General features: G+C 40.5%; 1 protein-coding gene across 1 annotated transcript; it reads left to right on the plus strand.

Moving 5' to 3' along the window:
- Positions 1 to 164: 164 nt before the first annotated feature.
- Positions 165 to 22,593, plus strand: LOC136421598 (aldehyde dehydrogenase family 16 member A1-like). The gene is made up of 17 exons (XM_066409036.1): positions 165 to 287; positions 1,441 to 1,543; positions 2,064 to 2,190; positions 2,734 to 2,912; positions 3,413 to 3,580; positions 4,108 to 4,202; positions 4,788 to 4,940; positions 8,141 to 8,338; positions 8,729 to 8,833; positions 9,804 to 9,929; positions 10,337 to 10,453; positions 17,148 to 17,317; positions 18,349 to 18,516; positions 19,328 to 19,532; positions 20,462 to 20,647; positions 21,156 to 21,281; positions 21,716 to 22,593. Exons 1-17 carry the CDS (start codon positions 183 to 185, stop codon positions 21,887 to 21,889), a joined length of 2,505 nt encoding a protein of 834 aa, XP_066265133.1. The 5' UTR covers positions 165 to 182; the 3' UTR covers positions 21,890 to 22,593.
- Positions 22,594 to 25,474: the final 2,881 nt, after the last annotated feature.

The following is a 25,474-nucleotide window of genomic DNA, read 5'->3' on the forward strand; positions in this document are numbered from 1 at the left end:
TTTGATAGGTCTTGCATTGTGTTTGATATTTGTATTATGGATTTATTATCATGTTATAGCTAATATATCTATAACTTTTCAACTGTCCAGGTAAAGACTAAAAGACAAGTTTTGAAAATGTTCCAATACCTTTTATGAAATGGAATGGTCAAAATTGTCATGTGACGCTCTTCTGGGTCAAGATGGCTGCCACAACGGGAAATGTGAGGGCCTCGGGCGATTCTGTTCCCGAAATCTTCGAGTCTATGGACTACGGACCAGCTCCTGAGAGCACAGACGTCGTACGGGTAAGTAAAGAAGATTTAGAGACACTTAAAGTAAAGGTTGCATGCATTCTTAAAAGAATATCGCCGCAGAGAAAGTTTGTGACGTCATACCCGGAAGTGAGTGAACTTTGGTCACTCAGAACTTTGTTTGTTCACGTCTGAAAAACGCCGTGATTTTAGTACTTGATTTTGTCCTTACAGCTTTAAATCTAATATATATATGATGTTTGATATTTGCACTATCTTCTGGCTCAATATTAAATCGTTAACTGCTGCATGCAAAGTTTTTGTGAAGTTAGAAAACGCATAGTCAACGTTTTGCATCAACAAGTTTAAAAGGGGTGGAGTTTTAGAATGGCCTTGAGTATTTGAGCTTGGAATGCGATTTGAAAAATAGCCGGTTTGGGCCAATCAAAACATGAATTTTAATGAAATTTTCCCTGTTGGATGAAGAATTGTTGTTCAGCCATGTTTTTATTAATTATGATATTATTAATTATTCATATGGTGAAAGTACAAATGTATCAAAATCACATTCTTGAAAGGGAAAGTCTAGTTCAAATATTTACAGTATGCTGCATGTGTGAACTATATCTTAATCCAAACAAGTTGTAAGTGGCAGACAACCCTGCATACTGTATCTAGTACGTACTAGTACATGTTCTGAACCTGCATGAAAGCAATGGAATAAAATCATGATTTATTGCCCTCTTCAGGCCAGTGAATAAGACAGCACCTGTAGAGTGTTTGCTCTCCCAAAGCAATAAATTCCAACTGTTAGGTTTCTAACCCTTACAGTAGTGGCTTATCTCCAAGCAGACGTTTTCCTAGTTGCCCATTTCTGTCACAAACGGCCCCTCCCCAACAAAGGAAGTTTGTAACAGGTAAGAAAACATACAAATTTTGCTCCCAATATCTGCTTGGAGATTTTAGTGGCCTCATTTCTTGACAGAAATCTTTTAATACTTTATGTTGATGTAAGATTCCAGAAGAAGCTAAAACAAAAAAAACATTTCAAATCAATTAAATGAAAAAGGTTGGTTGGAAGCAGGTATCGTAAAAGAGGGAATATACACCTTTTTGAATGTAAACAACACAGTAATCAGTATCTTGTTTTAGATGATCATGATTTTATTCAGTTAAAGTATATAAAAGTAGCTTTTCCTTTTTGCAGGCTTGGTTGGACAAATATGACCGCAGCTTTGGACACTTCATCAATGGGAAATGGGTGAAGCCAGAGGGGAGGAAGACATACCAGACTAAATGTCCTTCTACAGGTATGGTCATTTTTTGTCTCATGCAAGTTCTTTGATAGCCTGAAATCCAGCCTCAGTTGATGTGTGTCCAGTTCTTTGATAGCCTGAAATTCAGCCTCATTACTTCCAATAAAAATAGAGGTACTATTTTTGGTGTGTACCTGTCTGTGTGTGTGCTTGTCTGTGTTTCTTCAAATTTGTGCTCAGCAATAACTCAAGAAACTCTGAATGGATTGTGATGATATTTGGTATGTGGGTAGGTGTTTGCAAGATGAAGGCCCCTTGGTGTGTGACCTTCAGTTCATCTTCTTCTTCTTCTAACTGACCACGTATGTCCATCTGCTGAGAAACCAGCAATTACTGAAATGTATCGGGTCAAATTAGGCTATGAGGTTTGGACCATCGCACACCAGGGCATGCCCCTACTCTTTTTCAAAAGGTGTGGTGGGTTCTTTAACATGCAATGTACAATCATGTATGCATGCTGTATTGTACAAAACATTTTCACTAATAGTATATTATATTGATGATGACTTTGCAGGTGAGGTCCTGGCAACAACTATCCAGGGTGAGGATGAAGATGTAGAGTTGGCTGTGGGAGCAGCGAAGAAGGCATTCGAGTCCTGGAGCACACTCCCGTGTCACGTCAGGGCTCGCTACCTGTACAGGTAAAACTGTGAGATCTTGTGGCATTTTCTTTGTGCTCTTTGGTTCATTCAAAAGTAATAGATGTACAATGTATGTTTGTATCAGTAACTGTTTGTTTAATAATACATGCATAAACAAAAGATTGAGGTGGGTAAAAAAACATAGACCAATGAGAGGCATAGAAAAGGTTGCAAAAAAAGCTGTGCAAGGCAAAAGAGAGCTAATATCTATTTTGAGATTGTCATCTCCTAGGCCCTGACTAAATCAAACTTCTGAACGGCCCTTCCACTCAGGCTAGGAAGGGGGCCCAAGAAGCCCCTGACATCAAGAGATTGTGTAAAACAGGCTAACCATACCCAAGGCAAAGCATAATTCTGGAGGTTAAGTATTTGTCATCAGACAAAACTTTTAACTTACACCTCTCATGATATTGATTATTATAGCACAATAAGTCTAGGATTGATTGACATGCAAGTCTTGTCAAATACAGTTTTACTTGCTTCATGAGCTACAAATGGATATTTAACTGATGTGAAGTATTCCAATTTTGACCTTTCCCCCAGTATTGCTCGTAATGTGCAGAAGCACCAGCGTATCCTGACGGTGATGGAGAGCCTGGACAACGGGAAGCCGTTCCGCGAGAGTCGCGATGCGGACATCCCTCTCGTGGTACGACACTTCTACCACCATGCCGGCTGGGCTCAGCTAATGGACACAGAGATGAAGGGATGGAAGCCCATAGGTAAAAAAAAAACAGCTGCAGATAATTGTGTCCTTTTTGGTAGCCATTATAGCTATTATAATAATAATTATTACTGTCACGGTGATTCCCTTAATCTTAAGAGTATTTGTGATCCTGTTGAAAATATAGTCAACATGATTTAGATTCTGACAATCCCTGTAAAGGTATCATTTTAAAGAAATGTTATAAAAAGACAAGCTGATTTTGGCATAACAACGAATACACAATGTCATGTACTTTGTTTTGAAGTTCCAGTAGGTATTCATTTAAGATGTAGTTACATCATAGTTCATAAAATCTTTCCAAAGTGTGCAAGAGCTGCCATTCAAAATTTTTCACTTCGGAGTCAAGCAAACAGAATCAGCTTTAGAAGTAAGTTAGACCCGTACCCTTCCCTAACAGATTTATACAAAATAACAACATGGGAAATTTTAAAGAAATCATCCTGCATTTACAGGCAAATTTTCATGACTTTTTCTCCATGATGTTATACTCTGTAGGTGTTGTGGGAGCCATTGTGCCATGGAACTTCCCCCTGATGTTGCTGACGTGGAAGGTTTGCCCTGCCCTGGCCATGGGGAACACTGTAGTCCTGAAACCTGCCACCTACACACGGATGTCTGCTCTACTGTTAGCTGAGATCTGCGCTGAAGCTGGGCTCCCTCCTGGTACGTACAGTACTAAGGGTTATGGTTAGGGTTAGGATAAGGGTAAGGGTTAGGGTTACTGACATAGAAGGTTTGCCCTGCCCTGGGGAACACTAGTCCCGAACCCTGCAACGTACACCAGGAATGTAGTACCTGGTGTGTAGTCAAACATGGTTGGGCAACCACCTGGCACAGCCAACTACATGTACCTGGCATAGACAACTACCTGGTGCTGGCAAGTACCTCCAGTCATAAGCCACATGAAAACAGTTCTGTCCATTTTTACATACATTTTGTAATTCACCCCACCCTGTCCTCAGCAACCATTTTCCTCAGTCCCTTGAGTTGTTGCTGGATCCAGGTTTGACTGTACGTATGTACTAAGGGTTTAGTAGGGTAAGGGTTAGGGTTACTAACATAAAAATTGTTCAACTTGATATTGATATCACATTATATTACTGTTGGTTGAATAATATATAAGTCTCACACTTTTTTAGAGAAAGTGGGCCAGTTGCCTCAGTAATAAGATATTTTTATGGTCATTGCAGGTGTGTTCAATGTGGTGACTGGAAATGGCAGGTTTGGGAGTAAACTGGCCTGTCACCCTGATGTGGATAAAGTAGGATTCACTGGGTCTACAGAGGTGAGATTTGTAGAACCATTGAACACTCAGTCTATATCCTAAACAGTGTACTGTAAATGAAGGAATGCTGACAATGGTTTTATGTTCACGGTTTTCTCGGTGAACTCTTTGCCGCAAACTTAAAACCACGGTGAAAATTTGTTCCATTTTGTGACTGTAGTGCTACTATAATTTAAAATCACCACGAACACTCCACTTTCTCCCCAATGTGAAATTAAATCCCCACGACCATGTATTTCTGTATTTACAGTAATAGGAAACTAGTCCAATGTCTCTCCTTTCAATTTTGTACCTGCAACATTCAATACTTCATACATGTAACTGCCTGGTGTCTGTTGTTGTTACAAGTCATGCACATACATGTACATGGTATGTTTTATATCCAAATTTAAAAGAACCAGCAACAACATGGGTAGAAATTTACTACAGCTTCTACAAGTGCTGTCTAGTACAGTACATGTATCTATTAGATTTGATATCTCATTGTAGACAACATACTAGGAAAACTTTTGAACAAAACTTAAACTGATATCCACCACTGTTTTCATTAACTTTCTGGACCATTTTCTGCTTCTTTTTTTAAAGGTTGGACAGTTGCTGAGGCGTGCGGTTGCCGGTACAGGGAAGAAGCTGTCCCTTGAGTTGGGAGGGAAGTCTCCGATCGTGGTGTTTGACTCTGCAGACTTGGACAGTGCTGTGGAGGGGGTGGTGGATGCCATATGGTTTAACCAGGGACAGGTTTGTAAAATCATACCTCATACTCATAGGCCCGATTTACACACAAGTTTTCGTAGTCAACTTGGGGCTGTGTATGCGGAGCTTTGGGCCACTCAAGTGGAGTTTTCCTACTAGAAAACGCTACTTGAGTGGCCTAGGGTTCTCCTTGCACAGTCCTGAGTCCACTTCAAAATGTGTGACACTGTGTAAATCGGGCCATAGGCTCAACCTTACTTACATATAGGAGAGGTACCCTGTGCAGTATTCCTGTGAATTGCTAGGTGGTGCACATATCAATTACTTCAATACGTCACTCATATTCAGCAACACTAAATTACAGTGTACAAAAGATGTATCCTGCGTGAAGTAACAGTTGCTGTAGACCATAGCATCATTTGTTGTTCTCAGTCTGATTCTTTTCTTGCCAAGAACTATATTGTAAAGCTTTATCACATCTGAGTTACTAGATTATACAAAGATGGGGATTTGAAATGAACAAAAAGTTGTTCTTAAACAAATTTGTACAACAGATGACGTTTCGTACTGTGGGTTAACTCAATATGCTTAACTCTGGAGACTATATATGGCCTCCGTCGGTCAGTATTGACCATGGTAAAATCCTAATTCACAACAGCCCTACAGCATCGACTATGGCTAAACAGCCCTATACGAGAATGGCAGTCTCTGCCACAAAAATCACATCTGTAAGCTGACTCAGTTCTGTTGCAAAGCTCTTTTCTGCGGATCCGCTTTTCTTCTGCGCTGTGCATCAGTCTGACTTCTCCTGATTTGAGCTGTCTGAACAGTGTGCATCTCCACCTGGAACGGTCACTTGCAAGGTCCTCCCAGTGCTCCGTATCAATATCTAGAGCCTTCAAGTCCCTCTTGCAGACATCTTTGAAACGCAGCTGTGGCCTCCCGGTACGTCTCTTTCCTGAGATCAGTTCTCCGTAGAGAAGGTCTTTGGGGATTCGCCCATCCTCCATGCGACGGACGTGGCCTAGCCAGCGAAGTCTGCGCTGCCTGAGCAGGGTGAACATGGTAGGGAGGCCGGCGCGGGACAGCACTTCGGTGTTGGTCACTTTGTCCTTCCATGATATGCCAAGGATACGGCGCATACACCTCATGTGAAAGGCGTTTAGCCTATTCTCCTGCTTGGCATAGGTCGACCACGTTTCACTCCCATAGAGAAGTGTGCTGAGAACGCATGCGTTGTACACGGCCATCTTTGTCTTGACAGAGAGTTTGGGGTTCTCCCACACTCGGGTGGTAAGACGGGCGAGTGTAGTTGCTGCCTTTCCAATCCTCTTGTCGATCTCCTTGTCCAAGGAAAGATTGCTGCTCGCCGTGGATCCGAGGTATGTGAAGTGGTTCACAGCCTTCAGTTCATAGTCACCGATGGTGATGGCCGGGGGTGCTTCTACATCCTGGCCCAGCACTTCTGTCTTCTTAAGGCTGATGATCAGACCAAAGTCATTGCATGCCCTGGAGAAGCGATCCATCAAAGACTGGAGTCCCTGCTCTGTGTGAGCTGCAAGTCCGGCATCATCAGCGAACAGTAGATCTCTGATCAGGGCTTCCCTTACCTTTGTTTTGGCCTTGAGGCGGTTGAGGTTGAAGAGTCTGCCGTCGGATCTTGTGCGGAGGTAAATTCCTTCTGTTGCTGTTCCAAAGGCTTGCTTCAGGAGCAGGGCGAAGAAGATCCCGAACAGCGTGGGGGCCAGAACGCAGCCTTGTTTTACACCGCCGCGTATGTCAAATGGCTCAGATAGGTTGCCACTGTACAGTACTGTCCCCTTCATGTTGGTGTGGAAGGATTCGATGAGGCTCTGTAGCTTTGGTGGACAGCCTATCTTGGGTAAGATCTTGAAGAGGCCGTCTCTGCTAACCATGTCGAACGCCTTGGTGAGGTCGATGAATGCTATGTACAGGGGCATGTTCTGTTCCCTGCACTTTTCTTGCAGCTGACGGAGGGAGAAGATCATGTCGATCGTCGATCTGTTGGCGCGAAATCCACACTGCGACTCGGGGTAGACACGTTCAGCAAGCCGTTGTAGACGGGCTAGTACAATTTTCGCGTATACCTTGCCGACCACGCTGAGTAGTGAGATTCCCCGGTAGTTGTTGCAGTCGCTTCTCTCTCCCTTGTTTTTGTAGAGGGTGACAATCTTGGAATCTCTCATGTCCTGTGGGACTGCACCTTCCTTCCAGCACTGACAGAGAAGTTCGTGTAGCGGGAGCAGTAAGACGGTCTTGCAGTGTTTGAGTAGGTCGGGCGGGATTGCGTCACTGCCTGGTGCCTTTCCTCTGGACAAGCTGTCGATGGCTTTGTTGAGCTCATCCAAGGTTGGCTCAGCATCTAGTTCATCCATGGTTGGCAGACATTCGATGGCGTCGAGGGCTGAGGGGGACACAGTGTTTTGCCTGGAGTAGAGGTCCGAGTAGTGCTCCACCCATCTCTCCAGCTGTAGCTTCTTGTCTGTGATCTCTTCCCCAGTGGTGGACTTAAGGGGAGCTGTCTTGCTCTGGGTTGGTCTGGAGACTATATCACTGTATAGAATGGCAATGTAGAACAACATTGATGGTAAGAAGGCAGAAAAATCAAGACAAAATTTTTGACCCAAAAAAGATATCAGCAATGATCTTACTCACTCCTCACTTTTTCATGTCCTATCCTACCATTCTGTGCCTGCAAAGTGTGTTATACTGAAAGGCACTTATATACCAGCTATACAGATACATCTAACCTTCTGCTGCCTTATCCTGTAACCAGTACAAATGTGGTGACAAAAGGCTACCTCAACAACAACAGGGCTCAAAATACTGGGTACATGTGCAACTAATTTTTGACTGTGGGTGCACTGGTGCAACTAGATATTTTTGTAGGCTATAGGGTAAAGGCACCATTGTATACTAAGTATACAGAATATTCTTGAAATGTAAGTATCATGAATAGCAATATAACCCTTTGTTGTGCTTTATTTGATGTATCACATTTGTTTGAAATTTTAAGGTTTGCGATAGAATTACAGATTGAAGTTCTTAAGAGCGATAAACTTTGTAATTATGTTTTGCTGACATTCAACTTTATTCTATGTGGTGCACCCAAAATTCTTTCTGTGCACCTAATTTTTAGGGTTGGGTGCACCAGTGTACCTATTTCCAAAAATGAAATTCGAGCCCTTAACAAGAAGGTTAAACTTGTGTCTAAACACCTCCAGGTGTGCAGTGCAGGTTCTCGGCTGCTTGTCCAGGAATCTGTCTTCAACACCTTCATCACCAAACTGAAGACCCGCATGAGTCACCTGAGGGTGGGGGACAACCTGGACAAGTGTATCGACATGGGCGCCCTGGTGGACGAGTCTCAGATGAAGACTATAAAAGAGTATGTGGAGGAGGCCAGAAAAGAGGGGGCTGAGGTGAGTTGCTCATGATTATGTTAGAACACACCAATCAAATTTCTTTGTTCTCCAACTTACCCGCTTGAATCCTTAGTTTCTATTTCTGATTTGAAAAAAGTCACATGCACTATTTAGGATATGAAACAATCCCAAACTGCTCATATTTTGCCACCAGTAGTAGAAGAAAGTCCTGGGATTTTGGTTACAGTATTCTCATCTACATTGTACCAAGACATTGAAAGTTGACAATTTTGTGACTAAGTATCTCTTCATTCCCACATTGCCCCACATTCCCTCAATGCCATTGTTCATCAAAAGTCTCCAATCATAAAGCTTGTAAATTATAGATCTTATTTGAGCACTCAAAGACATAATAGCAGTAAACACATTGTAATCTTTATGTTATAGGTTCATCAGGTGTCAGCCAGTTTCCCCAAGCATGACAAGGGTTTCTTCTACCCACCAACCCTCATCACCAATGTGCAGACTGTGTCAAGGGTCGTCAGAGAAGAGGTGGGTTCACATATATTGTACAATCATGCACACAATGTATGTTCTTATGCTTAATTCTTTATGTGTGTATTTGTTTGCCTATTTTGCATGCTTTTATCATTGACTAGATTAAAATGTTTTATAAAATTTACAAATGGATCATCGAAAAAGTAATGTTGATAGAAATTTATTTCCTTTTTTATGCTTTACTTACATGCACTATCTCCTCAATGTTTTACTCAATATTTTGTATATGCCCTTAGAATCTCTCTTAAAGGCATCCAGAGTATTTTATGAGGCTTGAAACTTGAATAAACAAAACTCCATTTTTTAGTCATTCCTACACACAGTAAGTTTCAATAACACCATACCATTACATATGGACATTAAAGGAGCAAAGATACGATGTTGTTGTGTGGTGAGAACTGATAGAAAATCCAAGCCCAAATAGACTGATCCTGACTGTCCATCACAATAAGCGGTTCGACCAACGAGAGAGTGACTGCATGTCCGTCAAATATTTGCATTTTTATGTTTTAATTTTGCATTTCTACGTTTTGACGGGGCTGGGCGGGGCGATGGTATCGGCCTATTTACACTATGCGCGTGAAACAAAAAAATTACCATGATGTAGCTTATTTTTGTGCCGCTTTTTAGCACTTTTGATAAGAAATCCGCACGCAAATGTGGTAAAAAGTGGCATTAAATGTCAATCACATTAAGATTACAGCAACTATAATATTACCAGTTTTCAAGCCTCATAAAATGCTCTGGGTGCCTTTAAATGAGTTGATTAGTATGTAATGTTTGTTTTTGTAAATGTAACAGTTTTCAATAACTGTCCTTTTACGTATACAATACAAATACAATGTACAAAATATAGCTATCACAGCTAAGGTTGTACATCTTACACATACAGCTGTGAAATATGATGCAACTGCTTTGAAACTTGGCAAAATGTGATGTCGGTAAATTCTACTTTCATCTGTAGATCTTTGGGCCAGTGTTGGTGGCCCTGCCATTCCGTACTGCTAAGGAGGCTATCGCCCTCGGCAACAACACCAACTATGGGCTGGGGGCCAGCGTCTGGACTGAGTCTATTCCACTGGGACTGGAGGTGAGTGACCATGATGTTTTTGATGTTCCTTGTTACAACTGGGGGTAACATACTAAATTATGTGCATGTAAATTGATTTGAAAATGCAAAGGAAAATGGTTGATACTCTCTACAATACTGATGACAGCAACTGTCATAGTAAATGATATAAGTGGGCTTTTTGTTAAAGTACAATAACAGCTACAGTAACTGTAGAAGGATTTTAGAATCATTGACAGTCCTGTAGATATTGAATGAATTGATTGTTTAGGAAAAAAATCCGTTCTACTTCAACTTTCTTGAAGGAGATATACTTGCATCATCTTCAAATTACTAAGAATGGATGGTGTTTAACTTGTGGGAAGTAGGGTAAATCTAAAAGCCATGTGTTGAGACTTGTGTGTGTCATGAAGTATCTGTAATCCCAGGCTGCAGTTAGTCTGAAGGCAGGGGCTGTCTGGGTGAACTGTCACAACATGTTTGACGCCGCGGCTGGGTTCGGAGGCTACAAGGAAAGCGGGTATGGACGAGATGGGGGGAAAGAGGTCAGTAACTTCACTTTTTAGTTTGGGTTATTTTTATGTCTTGGGATATGAGAGTATTCATTAGTTAGTTTCATTAGCTATACATATGTTTCAAGGTATCGTTGCTTGAATAACATCATCATTTGTGGAAACATGGAAAATAAACCAATGCAAACAAAAGAAAGAAGCTCAACTGTAAGTTCAAACATTTAAAAATCTTTATCACAAACAAAATATCAAGACTTGCTTTACATCGAGAACAACAATTTGAAAGTAAAACTATTTGTTGCATGCGAAAACTCTTTGTTGCATGCAAAAAATGATCACAAATGATTAGATTTTCATCTGACAGACACTGCAATATTGCAGGTAAATCATATTACCAGCATGCTTGTCCTTTTTGTCTCTTTTTCAAGAATATACATGCATATGTAAAATGTATATGAAAGGTACAAAGTTCAAATTCTATTTCTTCCTGATAAAACTTTTGTTAGAAAAACAAACAATGCATTGAGGACAGAACAATTATATAATGTTACAAACAGATTTAGGAACACATACGCACAGAACCTTTAATAATGATAATAATAATTTGTATAAACAAGGACATGTCCTTGGTACAAATTACAATATTGCACAGAATCATGTGTTCATGTGAGAAAGGGGAATATTTAGCATTTCAAGCACAATGCTTTAAGATTGATTCAGGTAAGCAATAAAGATTCATGATCTTAATACTAGTATACCCTACATGTACCTTTCAACTGATTGTTAATGGTTAACCTGTAGTAAGTACAACCCTTCACTACATATTACTTCATAGATATATAGAATAAAGTTATATAAAAAAAATTAAGTTTGCATGCTCTCACATTGCAAAAGATAATATAAAAGTGAAAAAGTTACAGATTAATTTTGTAACAAAGAACTACATGACATTGTAATAAATAACATATCTTTTTTATCTTAATTTAGATGTTTGGGTCTGACTAGCAAACTCATTTTGGTCAAGGGCTCTCCAATAAACCTGTTAGCTTGCTTTTATGCAAACAAGAAACTTCCATTCATTTCAGACCTGTTTGTGCAAATGAAAGGTTGCATAAACAGTACTGAAGTATGGTACTGTAACAGTGAGAGAAATAGTTGCAATCATTTTAGATACAGTAGGCGCTATGAATTTGATTATTATGATCTTATCACACTGATCAACCTAGTACTAGTAGAGCCTTTAGACCAAACAGTAACACAAACTATATTGTACTACATTCCATGTCATGTTACTTTGTAGTACATGTATATATGGTTACATGGTTATATTGTAATGCTATCATTAAAAACTAAGATAAAGATGTCTCAACATGCATATAAGACATCTTTTGAAACCTGACACAGTAAGTAATTATGCACTTTGTACATTGACATTCAGGGCTTGAAATACTGGATGCATGTGCACCTGTGTGCACCCAAACATGGAGCTGTGCACCTTATTTTTGACTGTGGGTGCATCTTTTGAAACATGACACTTTGGGCCAAGCACACCGGGTCACCCCTACTCTTCTCAATAAGTGTGTTGGGTTCTTTTACGTGCAGAGGTTTGAGGCTTGCGCCCGAAGCTCCCTCATACACGGGGCTGCCTGCTTTACGTCACCATCCAAAATGACGAATGCAATCCCTTACAACATGTCCAAACTTGTGTCGATCCCTAGGATCAAACGCCGGCCCTAGGATCCACGGGATTTGATCCAGATGGCGAAGCAGCAGGATTGCGTTACCGCTTATGCCACAGGGACATGACATTTCTACTAAGTCTACAATTGTAATTGTAGTTACTGTAATACATTCAATTTGATTAAAGGGAACCCAATTTGATCCAACTGACAGGAGAACATGTACATGTAAGTGGCAAGTAGAGAGAAGTATGCTATGTTTGATATTGTCTTTTTATGTCAAATCAGAATGCAAGTCTATTTCTTCTTTGTGGGGACAAAGAAAACATATTTCAGTGACTGATGCAGTATGTCTGCCAATGCCTCATTTTGGACCAAATACTGGAGCTGACCCTCCATTGGTATGGGCTCAGCATCATAACGTACAATATCACTAACATTTTTTACCCATGGCCCAAACACCACATTGTAATGCCTGAAAGGTTTGTGTTCGTCCATACCAAACTTTCTACCTCTTTCATGTAAATTTTGCACTCTTTTGGCTTTGCCACGCCTGTAGCACCTAACAACCTCTCTCCAAAGGTTGTCATTCTGTGACAAGTCTAACATATTATCTTTGAAAACATCCTCATCCATCTTGTATACCAGGATTGCTCTGGCACCAACAGTACCGCTAAACGTTAATGTGTAACAGCTGTCTACGTCAGGGCTAGGTAGAAACCATAACCATTACTGAAATCAAGATCAGTATCTCCTTCTCTAAGGTCTATTCCATTGTCAAGAATTTTCTTTACTGATTGATTTGATGTGACATGATATAGGATCATCTCATCTGGCCCAGTTTGAGGGAAGCCTGGCAGTTTTTAAATGGGCACGGGATTGATCCCAAGTCACAAATGAGTGGTCCAAATCTTTTCAAATCGAATCAAGATCAATCCCGTACCTTGGTGAAGTTCTGTTTGCAAATCCTTCTATGGAGGGGTCCAAAGTTAAATGCATTTACTTGCTATTTTTTTGGGAGAAAGAAAACACACCTCAGTGACTGATGCAGTCTCTCTGCCAATGCCTCATTTTGGACCAAATACTGGAGCTGACCCTTGCTTGGTATGGGCTCAGCACCATAACGTACAATATCACTAACATTGTTGACCCATGGCCCAAACACCACATCATAATCCCTGTAAGGTTTGTTTGGATGCATACCAAGCCGTCTACCTCTTCGGTGCAGAGTGTCCACTCTGTGAGCTTCTCCACGCCTGAAGCACCTAACAACCTCTTTCCAAAGGTCTTGGTTTTTTGACAAGTCTAACATGTTAGCTGTGAACTCTTCTGCATCCACCTTGTATACTAAGATTGCTCTTGCCTTAACTGTATGTTGAAATGTAAGCGTGTAACAGCTTTCTACATCAGGAGCCAGGTAGAAACTATGAACAGTACTGAAGTCAAGATCTCTATCTCCTTCTCCAAGTCTGATTCCCTGGTTAAGTATTCTAGATACTGATTGATGTGATGTGACATGATATAGGATCATCTGACCTGGCCCAGCTAGAGGGAAGCCTGGCAGTTTTTTAATGTGGTTTCCTACACTCATGGACCCACGGCTGAACTTATCAGGCAGATTGACATATTGTAACCAGTTAGGAACTGGCTTTTGGTCTGGCTCATGAGCTGGCCATGGGGTGAATTGGTCTGATGGTGTGTCTGGAAAAGGGTATTTTGGACACTCATTCTGCAAGTGAAACAGATCATCATTGACAATTTTCTTTGCCCAGTAAATTGTTGTCTGACATGACCTGAACTGTTCTGGGATTCTACTTAGTATGTCCTGTATCTTACTAGGAGTAGGACAGAACCCTATTGCTGCCAAAGATTCTTCAGTGAGACTTACAATACTGAGATCACCTTCAGATAGACTGTCATCATACTTTTCCTGCATGACTCGATGAATCCATGCTTCATCTGTGCGGTGGTATCTGATTTCTTCTGGCAATTTCAGGATCTCCTTATGGAAATCTTCCTGGAAGCCAAGATCCTCGCAAAGTTTCCTGAACCCTGCAGTACCTGACCTTGTTTTGTAAGGAGTAGGTTGAGGAGAGAGTGACCAGCTCCTTTTTGTCTTTTGTTCTGGATGTGTTTTCTTCCTGTGTGATGTCAAGTGCTGAGAGCCACTGTAGCCTTCAGAAGTTGATGCACCGGCCATAATCTGCAATGTCAGTACAATACTTAATATGTTTCACAAGAAAGATTGGCGTTTATAGACCATATTCTTTGTTTAAACGATTGCACAAGTATGTCACTTTATATTTCTGACACATTTCAGCAGAATTCAAAACTTTTTAATATTTACATAAATTTTGGAGTACCTTATTAATATCATATTCATAATGACATTTGCTAGCAAAAGCAAGCATTATAGGAAAGAAGAAATGTCAACATTAGCAGAGGTTTTCTCTATGACTTTGTTTAACATGACTTCCTGCTGACTAAATGCATTTTGTACCTCACAGGAGTTTCCATAGAATTTTCCTTTTAACGCTGAAGTACATGTAGGACTTACCCTGCTCTCTCCCTTTGCTGGTACCTTGTGGTACATGTATGATGGCTGGAGGTCTTCAAGGACCCTGCGGGTTGTACCGATGGGGGCTTTTAAGCCCCTGGTAGGATCAACCATGCTGGGCAGGTTACAGGCGAGAGTCAGACAAAAGGCAGTACTTGGCCCAGAAGGTTGAGGGCTTAGGGTTGACAACCCAGTCCTGGTCCTGTAAAAAGGTGTCTGTCACAAAAACAGCAGCAAAGGAATCGAAAACAACTGGACATGATTCCCATCATAATAATGACACCCACCGCGGTTAGGTTCGAAGGTTCCTCTGAGTGCAATTTTACACCTTGAACAATAAAACACAATAACAATAAAGTGCCACTCCCAATGGCTCACAAGGTCAAAAAGTACAGGTCCCTCCCATGCAAAAATTGACTGTTCCAAAATTGAATTTTTAAGAAAATCAGCCCCCGTGAAATGCACCAGTTAAAAAAACTTCCACTCAAAAATGTACTTTCCATTAAACACCCATACCAATATTGAATTTTTGAAAAATGCCTCCTGTGCAAGAATGTACTCTTCCAGCAGCACCCCCATGTAAAATTGACCAGTCCAAAAACACAATCATCCACTCAGAAAGTGGACTGTTGCATAGCCACCCCAGTCACCCCAGGGGGTAGCTATTAAAGTGCAGTTTGTAATTGCTAAAAGTTGCTTGTAGTTTCAAATTACACTATCATGGTATCAGCACGACTAGAGAGAAATACAACATATATTATAGCATTAGTACAAAGTAAAGGTAATCCATGGTATTGACAGAATAACAGAAAAAAAGGATGGTTTATTGTTCTGCCAGATTGGTTTCAATTCACTAGTATCGAAAAAATGCCTTAATACAGTGCTAAACTTTCTTCCAACACTAAGGTGCATGGATCGAATTTTCGACGACCACTGTCACCTTCTTCAGGATCAATAATGACCAATCACTGCCGAACGTAAACTCGCGAGAGTTATGGACACGTGACTTTATTGACACGTGTCATTGCGGATACGTGACGTCAGCAATTGGTCAAATGAAAATTGGTCAATTGAAAAAATGCCTTTTTTACGTGAAATAACGTTATACCAGATCAAGCATTATGATCATAACTGTTATTTTTCAGTACCTTACAATTACAATACCACAAATCCTACATTGTACTATACATGTCACTTAGATGTACGTCAGGCATACAATTCAACATGATGTAACACAGAACCTACACATACTTTATGAGTGTCTTACAAAGGTAACGTAATATTGACAGAATAACAGAAAAAAAAGGATGGTTTATAATTAATAATGTTCTGCCAGATTGGTTTCAATTAACTCGTATCGAAAAAATCCCAGTTTTACATGAACTAACGTTATTTTATTTTGCATTGAAGGTGACAAGTGTAGTCTTGTACCAATTAAACCATACAAACAGACGTGGCATACCTTTGTATCATCACATTCTTTCACATCCTGTCAGACGATCTGTTCAGCACAGATGGCCACGACCGCGTACGTGGAACTGGGCTGCAGGACTTGCCGCAGGTTCACAGATTAATTCCATTGTTTGGCACGGTTCTCTTACGTTTTCTGTCAGCCTCCTTGGTCACCGGATCATCTTCTTGTTTTTTTGCCACTTGGTGGAGCCTGTGCCGCCAAGAGAAACAATCCTGGGCGAGGTTCTCCCAATCATCTCCGTTGTTGAATAGATTCGGGTCGTACTTGCAGACGTCCACTGAGCAAAGCTTTGGATGGCTCCTGTCAGGTTTGCCATCCGCAAGCTGACCACACATACCCTGATGACCCATCATGTATTAAGCGAATGCTATGATGATCAGATACAATGTCTTTTATAATACTGTGGCTAACAATAATTGGCTCAATTACAAGTAGTCGAAAAACATTCCAATTCTGCTAGACTGGGTGCCATCCTACTTAGTTCACAGGGGCACCTTTAGTGTCTCACCTAACCTGATTTCTGGGATTCAATTCATCTGTAATATGCATATCCAATAAAAACTTTTCCAGGTACTCTTGAGCGCTGATTGGTCCCTTCTGTGTGAACCCCACAGGGAGGCCTTGTCCAGTTTTCCTTCGTCTTGTGGAGTAAGAGTATACCACACACCAAGGACTCATACCACACCCTATAAACCCATTGACCAAATACAATGGAAATGCTTAAAGAAGTGTGTTCTATTGTCAGTACCATGATGAATGTGTATGACATGCAACAATGGCTCTCAGAAATCATTTCATATTGCAAAGAGCTGTCTGGGGAAATTATGTACATTGTATTGAACGAATACAATGGATATACTCACAACAGTGTCTTTTATTGTTCCATACTGTGGCACACACACAGCTTGCTCAGTGAGTCATAAAACATTCCAATTGTGCTAAGAGCCAACATACATGTATGTTTTATTAGTGATAAACATTACAACTACTACATTTTTTTTCTTTTTAACCTTTCAGGGCCTGTATGAGTATGCCAAGCCCTCCTGGCAGGACAGACCCCGGCCTAACTGTGGTGAACTCAACTACACCACGTTCGCTGTCAAGTACGGAGCAACTGTCCCCCCCATCCCTGGCAGTGGAACAGTCGGAGACAAGAGTCTGACATCAGATGGAGCTATAGTACCAGGGTAAGGAGTGAATACCTGGGTGTACAGAATATCTCTTCATCTTACAATGTAGTTGTGGAACATCAAAAATTTCACGGTACATTTAGTGCCAATCATAAAATGGTGCATGTCATGATAAGATCTCTAAGCAATATGTTTCATAAATTATTCACTGACAATGTCAGAGTGTATTCATGAGTAAGCATGCCATCGCTGAAATATCCTGACTTTGTTGTCAATGTTAATATCAATGCCCATTTCTTGAAAAATGTTGATCAAAAGTCCAACCAGTAGTGTGTTAAGAATGTTTTTGTATGTAATTTTTGTATGTAACAAGTACATGTAGTTGCATGACCATCATAATCCTACTATTGTATTGAGAAAAATACAATGTATTTTCCTGTGTTTGTTGTTTCATTTGCTGCCACTTTATATAGAGCATATTACTTGTTCAGTCACTGCACATTTATTGTGTACAAATGTTTTTTTAAGTAACATTTTGTATATGTCATGGTAGACACCACAGTTTGCTTTCTTAGTACTACAAGCTGTCAATGGTACAGTAAATCATAGGAAATTGATATTCTTGTGACAAAACTTAGACCCGTAGTTTTACCTGTCAGACTATGATGGCAATTTTGGAAAGTGAAAGCAAAACTGAAAGTGATTAGAACCAGCTCATATGAACTCAATAAACAATTGTTTTGGAAAGTGAAACTAAAAGTGATTAGAACCAGCTCACATGAACTCAATAAACAATTTTCCTAAACTTCCACTGGTTGTGACAGAAAAGACCAATGCTATGTACAGTATCAATAGGTTCAATGTACTGGGGAAATTTTCCAAGCTCTTTTTGACAAGTACAATGAACAGCGAACCGCGGCGTAACGTCCCGTCCTATTAAAGGATTGCAACCCTTTCCTGAAGTGTGCATGTCAGATGAGCAACACAACCAAGAAAGAATTCCTTAACATTGTAGAATCATATTTTCCTTCTCAAAGTTAACTAGGTGCCCATCATAACTAAGTTGTCTACATTGTTGTATTGAACAGAATTGACCGGACGTACAAACTGTACTACGGCGGGGGTCAGAAGAGGCCTGACGGGCAGTACTCGCGGCCTGTGATTGGTCAGGAGGGGAGGGTGCTGGCGCTGGTGGGCGAGGCCAACAGGAAGGACGTGAGGAACGCTGTGGAGGCCGCGCACAAGGCTGCACCTGGGTAAAGAGACATAGTGCCATCTCCATTGCAGTTGTCTTAAGTAATACTATTTGATAATCATCATCTTTATGTGTTTTTAAATGTACTCTGGAGGTGTTGGCCTTGTAAAGGATGCATCGATCCTGTTGCCACCACCTCTCAGATTTCATTCTGTGAAGTTTGATAAATAAATAAATAAATCAGTCGACGTGCTTTCGCTACGACGGGGTTATATATACCGCCCCTTGTGGGGTGACATACCCTTTCGTTGGCTGTCATACAAGACGGGGATGCGCCAGTTCTCCCGTCCGGGTGAATGGTGTAAATCACCATATGACATTTGATAGTTCAATGTCTTACAGTTTTCAATTTAAAGGTTTTCAGGTTGTGTATACATGTACATGTGAGTAGGTAGCCCCTATCCATTATGTGAGTGTAGACATACCTAAAGCCCGTCTCCCATAGCTGACCATGGCCTCCCAATCTTCTCCAGACTTTGGTTGGAAGTGAGTCATGAGCAAGGTCATCCATGGTTGGGAATTGGTTGGTAAGGCTGTACCAGTGTTTAAAAGTCTTAAATGAATTTTGAAAGATCAAAGTCGGGACAGTCATATTCTGCTTGGATGCAATCAGGGGACTGAACAAGGAGCTAGAATAGGATGGATTCCAGGCTACTCCCAACCCTGTGCCAACTTTGGTTTGGGAGTAGTCAGGAGCAAAGTCATAAGAAAGTCCTGAATGTGTGACAGGGGCTTAAAGAAATTCCTTAAGCCTACTAGGTTGTTATCATCTGTTTAATACAGTAATATTCTGTTGTTTTCTTCTCTGCCAGTTGGGGGAAGCGAGCGGCCCACAACCGTGCCCAGATTGTGTACTACATGGCGGAGAACCTGGAGATCCGCAGACAGGAGTTCACGCAGCAGCTGCAGCTGATGACTGGCCGCAGCGAGGAGGACTGCAGGAAGGAGGTGGACCTGGCAGTACAGAGGCTGTTCTACTGGGGAGCCTACTGTGACAAGTATGGTGGGACTATTCAGGTATGGTTTGGGGTGTGCTGTAGTTAAGTGTATGGGGAGGGGGGTTACTGTATTAAGAGGGACCTGACAGTACAGAGGCTCTTCTAATGGGGTGTATGCTGTGAAAAGTATGGGGGAACCATTCAGGTAAGGTAATTGCATTTGATTAGTTAGATTTAGTAGAATATTGTGGGAGGGGGGTACTGTAGGAGAGAGGTGAACCTGGCAGTACAGAGGCTTTTCTTCTGGGGCGCCTACTGTGACAAGTATGGGGGGACTATTCAGGTATGGGTTTTTGAGGTGTTTTAGTAGAATATTGGGGGAGGGGGGCACTGTATAAGAATAAAATGTCCATGTGTATTGTAAGAGAGAAGTGGACCTCATTCAGGACAGAGTGTGAGGCTGTTCTACTGGGGAGCCTACTGTGATAAGTACGGGGGGACCATTCAGGTAAGGTTTGGGGGGTGCTTTAGAATATTGGGGGAGGGGGGTACTGTAAGAGAGAAGTGGACCTGGCAGTGCTCATAAGCAGTACCTGTTGCAGGCAAATGCTTATGAGAAAGAGGTACTGTTACAAATCTCTCAATATCATTGATTCTTCTTTACTTGTTACTGTATTACATGTATGTCAGTATAACTTTTAAGAAGCTGCCAAATCCATCATCTAACAAGACTGGAGAATAAGTCTGAAGTTTGAATCAACCAGACTGTCATAAGCTAATGATAGCATCCAGTCCTACATATAAATGACATGGTACTTTGACTCTATTAGAGTTAGAATGTCTTAAATGTAGCTTATGTATCATTAGCATGAAATTCCATCTGACTTATGTATCTTGAAGTTAACTTCAAGATGTACATTACTGTAGTACAGATCCAAAACTTACAAAATTAATACACAAAATATGACATGTACCTTACTTTAACTGCCATCCCATCTCCACCAATAGGAAACCACCTTGTACGGAGTCACGGCAAAGATCCATGAGCCAATGGGAGTGATCGGCATAGCCTGTCCCGAGGAGTACCCCCTGCTGGGTTTTGTGTCGCTGTTTGCGCCTGCCGTTGTCCGAGGGAACGCCATGATAGTTGTACCCAGTCAGAAACATCCACTCAGCGCCCTGGACTTCTACCAGGTAAACTGCTACAGCTATTCTGAACTTAAGATCAACTTTAAAAGTCTGTGCAGATATTGTAAATGGGAACTTTACTATGCAATTATCATCCTGAAAACAGTGTTATGTATAATCATGTAGACACTAAACATGTTTGTAAAATGTAAGGTGAATGCAGTACAATGTCAGTGTTTGAAGTTGTGAAAGTTACTACATGTAAAACCACTGTGACTGTATAAGTCTGATTTTGTTCTTTTACATGTATTTGTGGGTTGTTCTGACAGAATGGCATTTTTTCCCTCTTTCTTACATTTTTTTTACTTTCACAAGATTGATGTGTTTCTTGGAGAACTTGATATTTGGGAAATATACATCCTTCTTACATTTGTCAAGTGCTCACACTCTGAATACATGTACATCTGATTCAGTGGTCAGAGTGCTACAACATAGTCATGCAGTAATGAAGCAGTATTCCGTCCCTTGAAGTGATTATGATTATAGACTAAGCTGTTTGACTGTCTGTCTGCAGGTGTTTGACACATCAGACCTGCCAGGGGGCGTTGTGAACATCCTGACAGGAGACAGGGACCACATCACCAAGTACCTGGTGGAGCATCAGGACATCCAGGCCATGTGGTACTTCGGCTCTGCTGAGGTGAGCTAAAAATCTAACCTTCTCACTACTGAGGGAGACTTTTGGTTCCAAATTTGTATTGGTTATGGGGGTAGGCAGTGGTAAAAAGGTTAAGAACTTTCTATGCAATGTATTTTTGTTATTTCCACAAGACATGATGATGACTTTATCATATCTAGAAAAGTCAAAACAATGTCCGAATGGGAACTGCATGTATACGGCTACAGCGTCCTTTCTGAAGATGTGGCTTGAGTGTGTACGGTTGATTTGAGGTTGACCACTATTATTTGCCTCAAATGCCAGAATTATACAAAGTGTGTCACTCATTTAGAAGTACCCATATTCAATAATGGCACGTATCATTGAAAAATTGTGATATTCCATTGCTTCAATCTCCAAAAAGTTGATAAGAAAAATGCACTGTTTTTAATCAGTTCTTTATTTTGTTCCAACAGGGGTCAAAGTTTGTCGAGTGGACAGCAGCGGAAAACCTGAAGCGTACCTGGGTGGATTATGGGATAGCGCGTGACTGGACGGACCCCCAGCAGGGCCAGGGGGAGGAGTTTCTGTACCACGCCACCCAGGCCAAGAACATCTGGCTGCCAATGGGAGACATCTTTGCAAATTGATTGACATGCATATTATGTGTTTGTAGGATATATATTATACATTGTGTATTGTAGATAGTAGTGCAGTGCTATCATACTCTTTCAGTATTTTTCTTAACTTTTCCCATTAGATAGGCACTGTTAGTTATATTTTTACAGTTTCTTGAAAATAACTTCCTTCACATGAATACATGAACCTCCTTTTTATTTCAAACACTTACTAATAAGATATGCTTTAGATTATCTTGTGGAAAAATAATTAAGAAAATAAATGTCATAGTTGATCTGCTTGCTGGATATTTGTTCAGGTTGTGCTCTTTCATACAAATGAGTGATATTAAAGTCAAATTTTGTATAAGAAATTAATAAGGTTATGAAGATTAGCTAAAGAATGAAACCTCAATTTCATAATTGTCACTTGGTGAATTAAGACTAATGATATCAAACATGAAATTCCAAATTTCTATGATTAGATTGGTTTGGTACTTTGTTGGTGACTATTCTATAAATGCATATGGTAATTACTGTAAATTTTTGTATCAGGCATAAGCCTCAAATGTCTTCCAAAAAGATATAAGATTGATCTATTTTTGACACTCGATGCCTAAATAAATATGTGTGGAACTGCAAGCAGTTTTTGTAACTATAATTAGAATCATGTTACTGGATAGGTGTGCTAAAGTGGATGGAACAATAATTCAATGGAAATAAATTTTAAAATCTGACCCATAGAATGCCTTCATCCTTTCTATTTGTGGATCTTAGATGGAATGAGAAAGAGTGTTGTTTGTACTGTGTTTTATTTAGATACTAGTATATTTATCATCCTTCTTTCCTTCCTTCAAAAAAAAAAGTTTGTTTGCGCAATCTATTTGTCAATAGTGGTAACAATCATAACCTCCTTCAGATAAGCAATGACATACATTAATTTTGATAAGCAAATTTGGTGAGAAAATATCTGATGGATTGTATAGATTGTTAAGGACGCACTAGAACATCTAAACTTCCAATCTGAAAATTGCATAATAAATTTTCTGCAAATATTAAAGTGCACTCTAAGACACCGCAGTAACGCCTGCCCACCCCTATATCGCAATGGCCCGCTCCTAAGAGGTGCCCACCCACATTCGCAGCTAGAATAACTCCTAATGATCACACCAAACGGTCTCTTTTGACCTCCGTGCTCCGAGGAAGAAGACACGACAGCTACACTCTCAGGTAAGGACTTAGCATAGAATCAAACAATCTTTACATTGTTGTTATCATCTCAATTTGTAGTGCTTTCATGACGTTGCCATGCACTGTCTTTTTGTTTATTATCAGAACTTTTATTGGTACGCATTTCTACCTCATTTCGAGGATTTTCTGCTCATGGAAGAACTGATAATAGTAGCTTAAAAAATATGGAATGCAAAATTTTAAATGTCCAGGATTCACTATAGATAGTTAAAGATTTTTATGGCAGCAATTTTAAGAGGGTAGTTTTATAAGCTGAACTTAACAAATGGTGCATATGTTCGGTCAGTTCACCTGTTGCTCTATCTCAGTATGGGACACGTTGTTTCTGAATAAAAAGAGAGATTGCTCGAGCTCTGTACTGTAGTGATGAAACTCAAATGGTCGGGGATAGTTACAAGTGACACTCCTTATTCTTTGATATACTCTACTCTACTCTACTCTACTCTAATAAACTATTTTCTCCGGTTTTGGCAAGAATCTGGACTCGCTTTTTACGAAAAAACTTAAAACGTGTTAGATCACAAGACGATCACGAGTGTATTTTAAAGTATCGTGGGAATAGTTGGATTCAGTGCGTATTCATAGTGTATTTCTTGAGGCGGGCCCGGACGGTGGTTTTGTATTTCTGTTGTTAGAAAGAATATGTGACGATTTGATACATCTAACACTTTATGGGAGCATAGTTGCCTCCCCTACATAGAAATTACCAGTTAATATGGTTTTACACTTTTGCCCATATTCATCAGAACGGCTCGCCCTCTTTCACTTGCCTCAAGTGTGAGGCCCCCTCCTGTCATTGCGCAACATCTATAGCTGTGACATTTTATACGTGTAATCACCATGATTGTTTTCTAACCGACGAAACTCCAACGACACTATTGTTATACTTACCGCGAGAGATACCCCGATCTCTCGAAGACTGCTATTTCGAGGTGTGAATACAGGTATATGTAACGGGGGGTGTCCATAGTCCGGTAACTGTTCTAAGTGAATGCGCATGTCTTTTATCATCGTACATTTTGCCCTGAACCCACCAAAAACAAGCTTAGATCTTGTAACAGGTATATAACTGTGATTAAAGCTACACATACATAGTTTTCATTTAAACAGTAGCGTTCCGCACTTTGTTTTATTACGCACAAAAGTCACGGCAGTTTTGGGGTTTGCATTTTAGTGGAACGTTCTAACACAAAAAGGGGGTCCAAACTCCGGTAAGGTGACAAGCAGGTCATTACCGTGGATGTTTAAGCATCCCATGTAAATAGAATTAAACTAAAGCCTTGCAATATCATTTTTTATAGCAAATATGTGCCATATTTTGTATTACAGTAATTGTTCAAATACCGTGAGATAGAAATTTCCCTTGTCGCGTTGAGATCAACCTGCCGCCGGCAAACAAAATGGCGGGACTTTGTTTACGTTGCCTGCGATCGTATGCCTTTACGCTTTCGGCTTCCTTGATGGTCTTTTCAACCTTGTCATTGATAGCAGCAATATCTATGGGATTTTTTCAGTCGGTAGGGTTCAATTTTCTGGAATGGTCGGCGCTCTACCGGCGGGTTGACTAATTCAATTGTGTTAGGCACCTCTTTTGGCTGCCGTCATACGTCATTGGTAAAGATGGTGGAGCGACAGGATGAACACTGCGTCGTCATTTTAACTCCGATTATCCAACTTTAAAGGCAAAGATTGAAAATAGGTTTGTTTTAAGAGGAAGTCTAAGGAATGTCCTTCCTATATGTGGTGGTATCTTTTTACATGTTGTCTTTTACGATGAACAATTAAAGATTTTCGAAGGGCATGTTCTCGATGCGTTCGCTCGTCAACCCGAACGGAAGGCGTCAAACTTGTGCAATTTTTGAAATCTTTATCCGTTGGGGCTTACCAACTTCAACACATACTCCAACTTCGTGGTGATTTACATGAAGGTTTAGTCCATAACTAGGTGTACTTATCATATGCAGCTACCCATGCATATCTCCGCAACAATGATTTCTAAAACCTTACCGGACTATGGACCTTACCGGACTATGGTTAGACACATTTTGATAGCAGCAAAAACTTTATTCTTGAAACTTGTTGCAAGCCAGCGAAAAAACACTGCATAAGCTACGAAGAGCGTGTTATTGTATCAAAACCTAATATGAATATGCTTAACGCCATATGAAAGCAAAATCTAACGTCACCAAATAGCAATTTTTTGTTGTATTCTTGTAACGTCATCGTCGTATAAACCTTTTAAAATCTTCTAAAACAGTTGTAGCTAAATATTTTGTTCCTTAAAAAATATTTTGCATACCAGAGCTAGGTCTTAACTGACAGAAATGAGCGTTGAAAAGTGTCGGATTTAGGTTCAGTCGGATTAAG

This window comes from Branchiostoma lanceolatum, chromosome 16, assembly GCF_035083965.1.
Source record: "Branchiostoma lanceolatum isolate klBraLanc5 chromosome 16, klBraLanc5.hap2, whole genome shotgun sequence".
Classification (NCBI taxonomy): Eukaryota; Metazoa; Chordata; class Leptocardii; order Amphioxiformes; family Branchiostomatidae; genus Branchiostoma; species Branchiostoma lanceolatum.

What these genes read in the sequence shown, in the direction of transcription:
- LOC136421598 (XM_066409036.1), top strand. Translation starts at nt 183, where the DNA reads ATGGCTGCCACAACGGGAAATGTGAGGGCCTCGGGCGATTCTGTTCCC. An exon ending in CTATTCCACTGGGACTGGAG is followed by an intron (nt 9,930 to 10,336) that starts GTGAGTGACCAT and finishes CTGTAATCCCAG; the next exon opens with GCTGCAGTTAGTCTGAAGGC. An exon ending in AGTATGGTGGGACTATTCAG is followed by an intron (nt 19,533 to 20,461) that starts GTATGGTTTGGG and finishes CTCCACCAATAG; the next exon opens with GAAACCACCTTGTACGGAGT.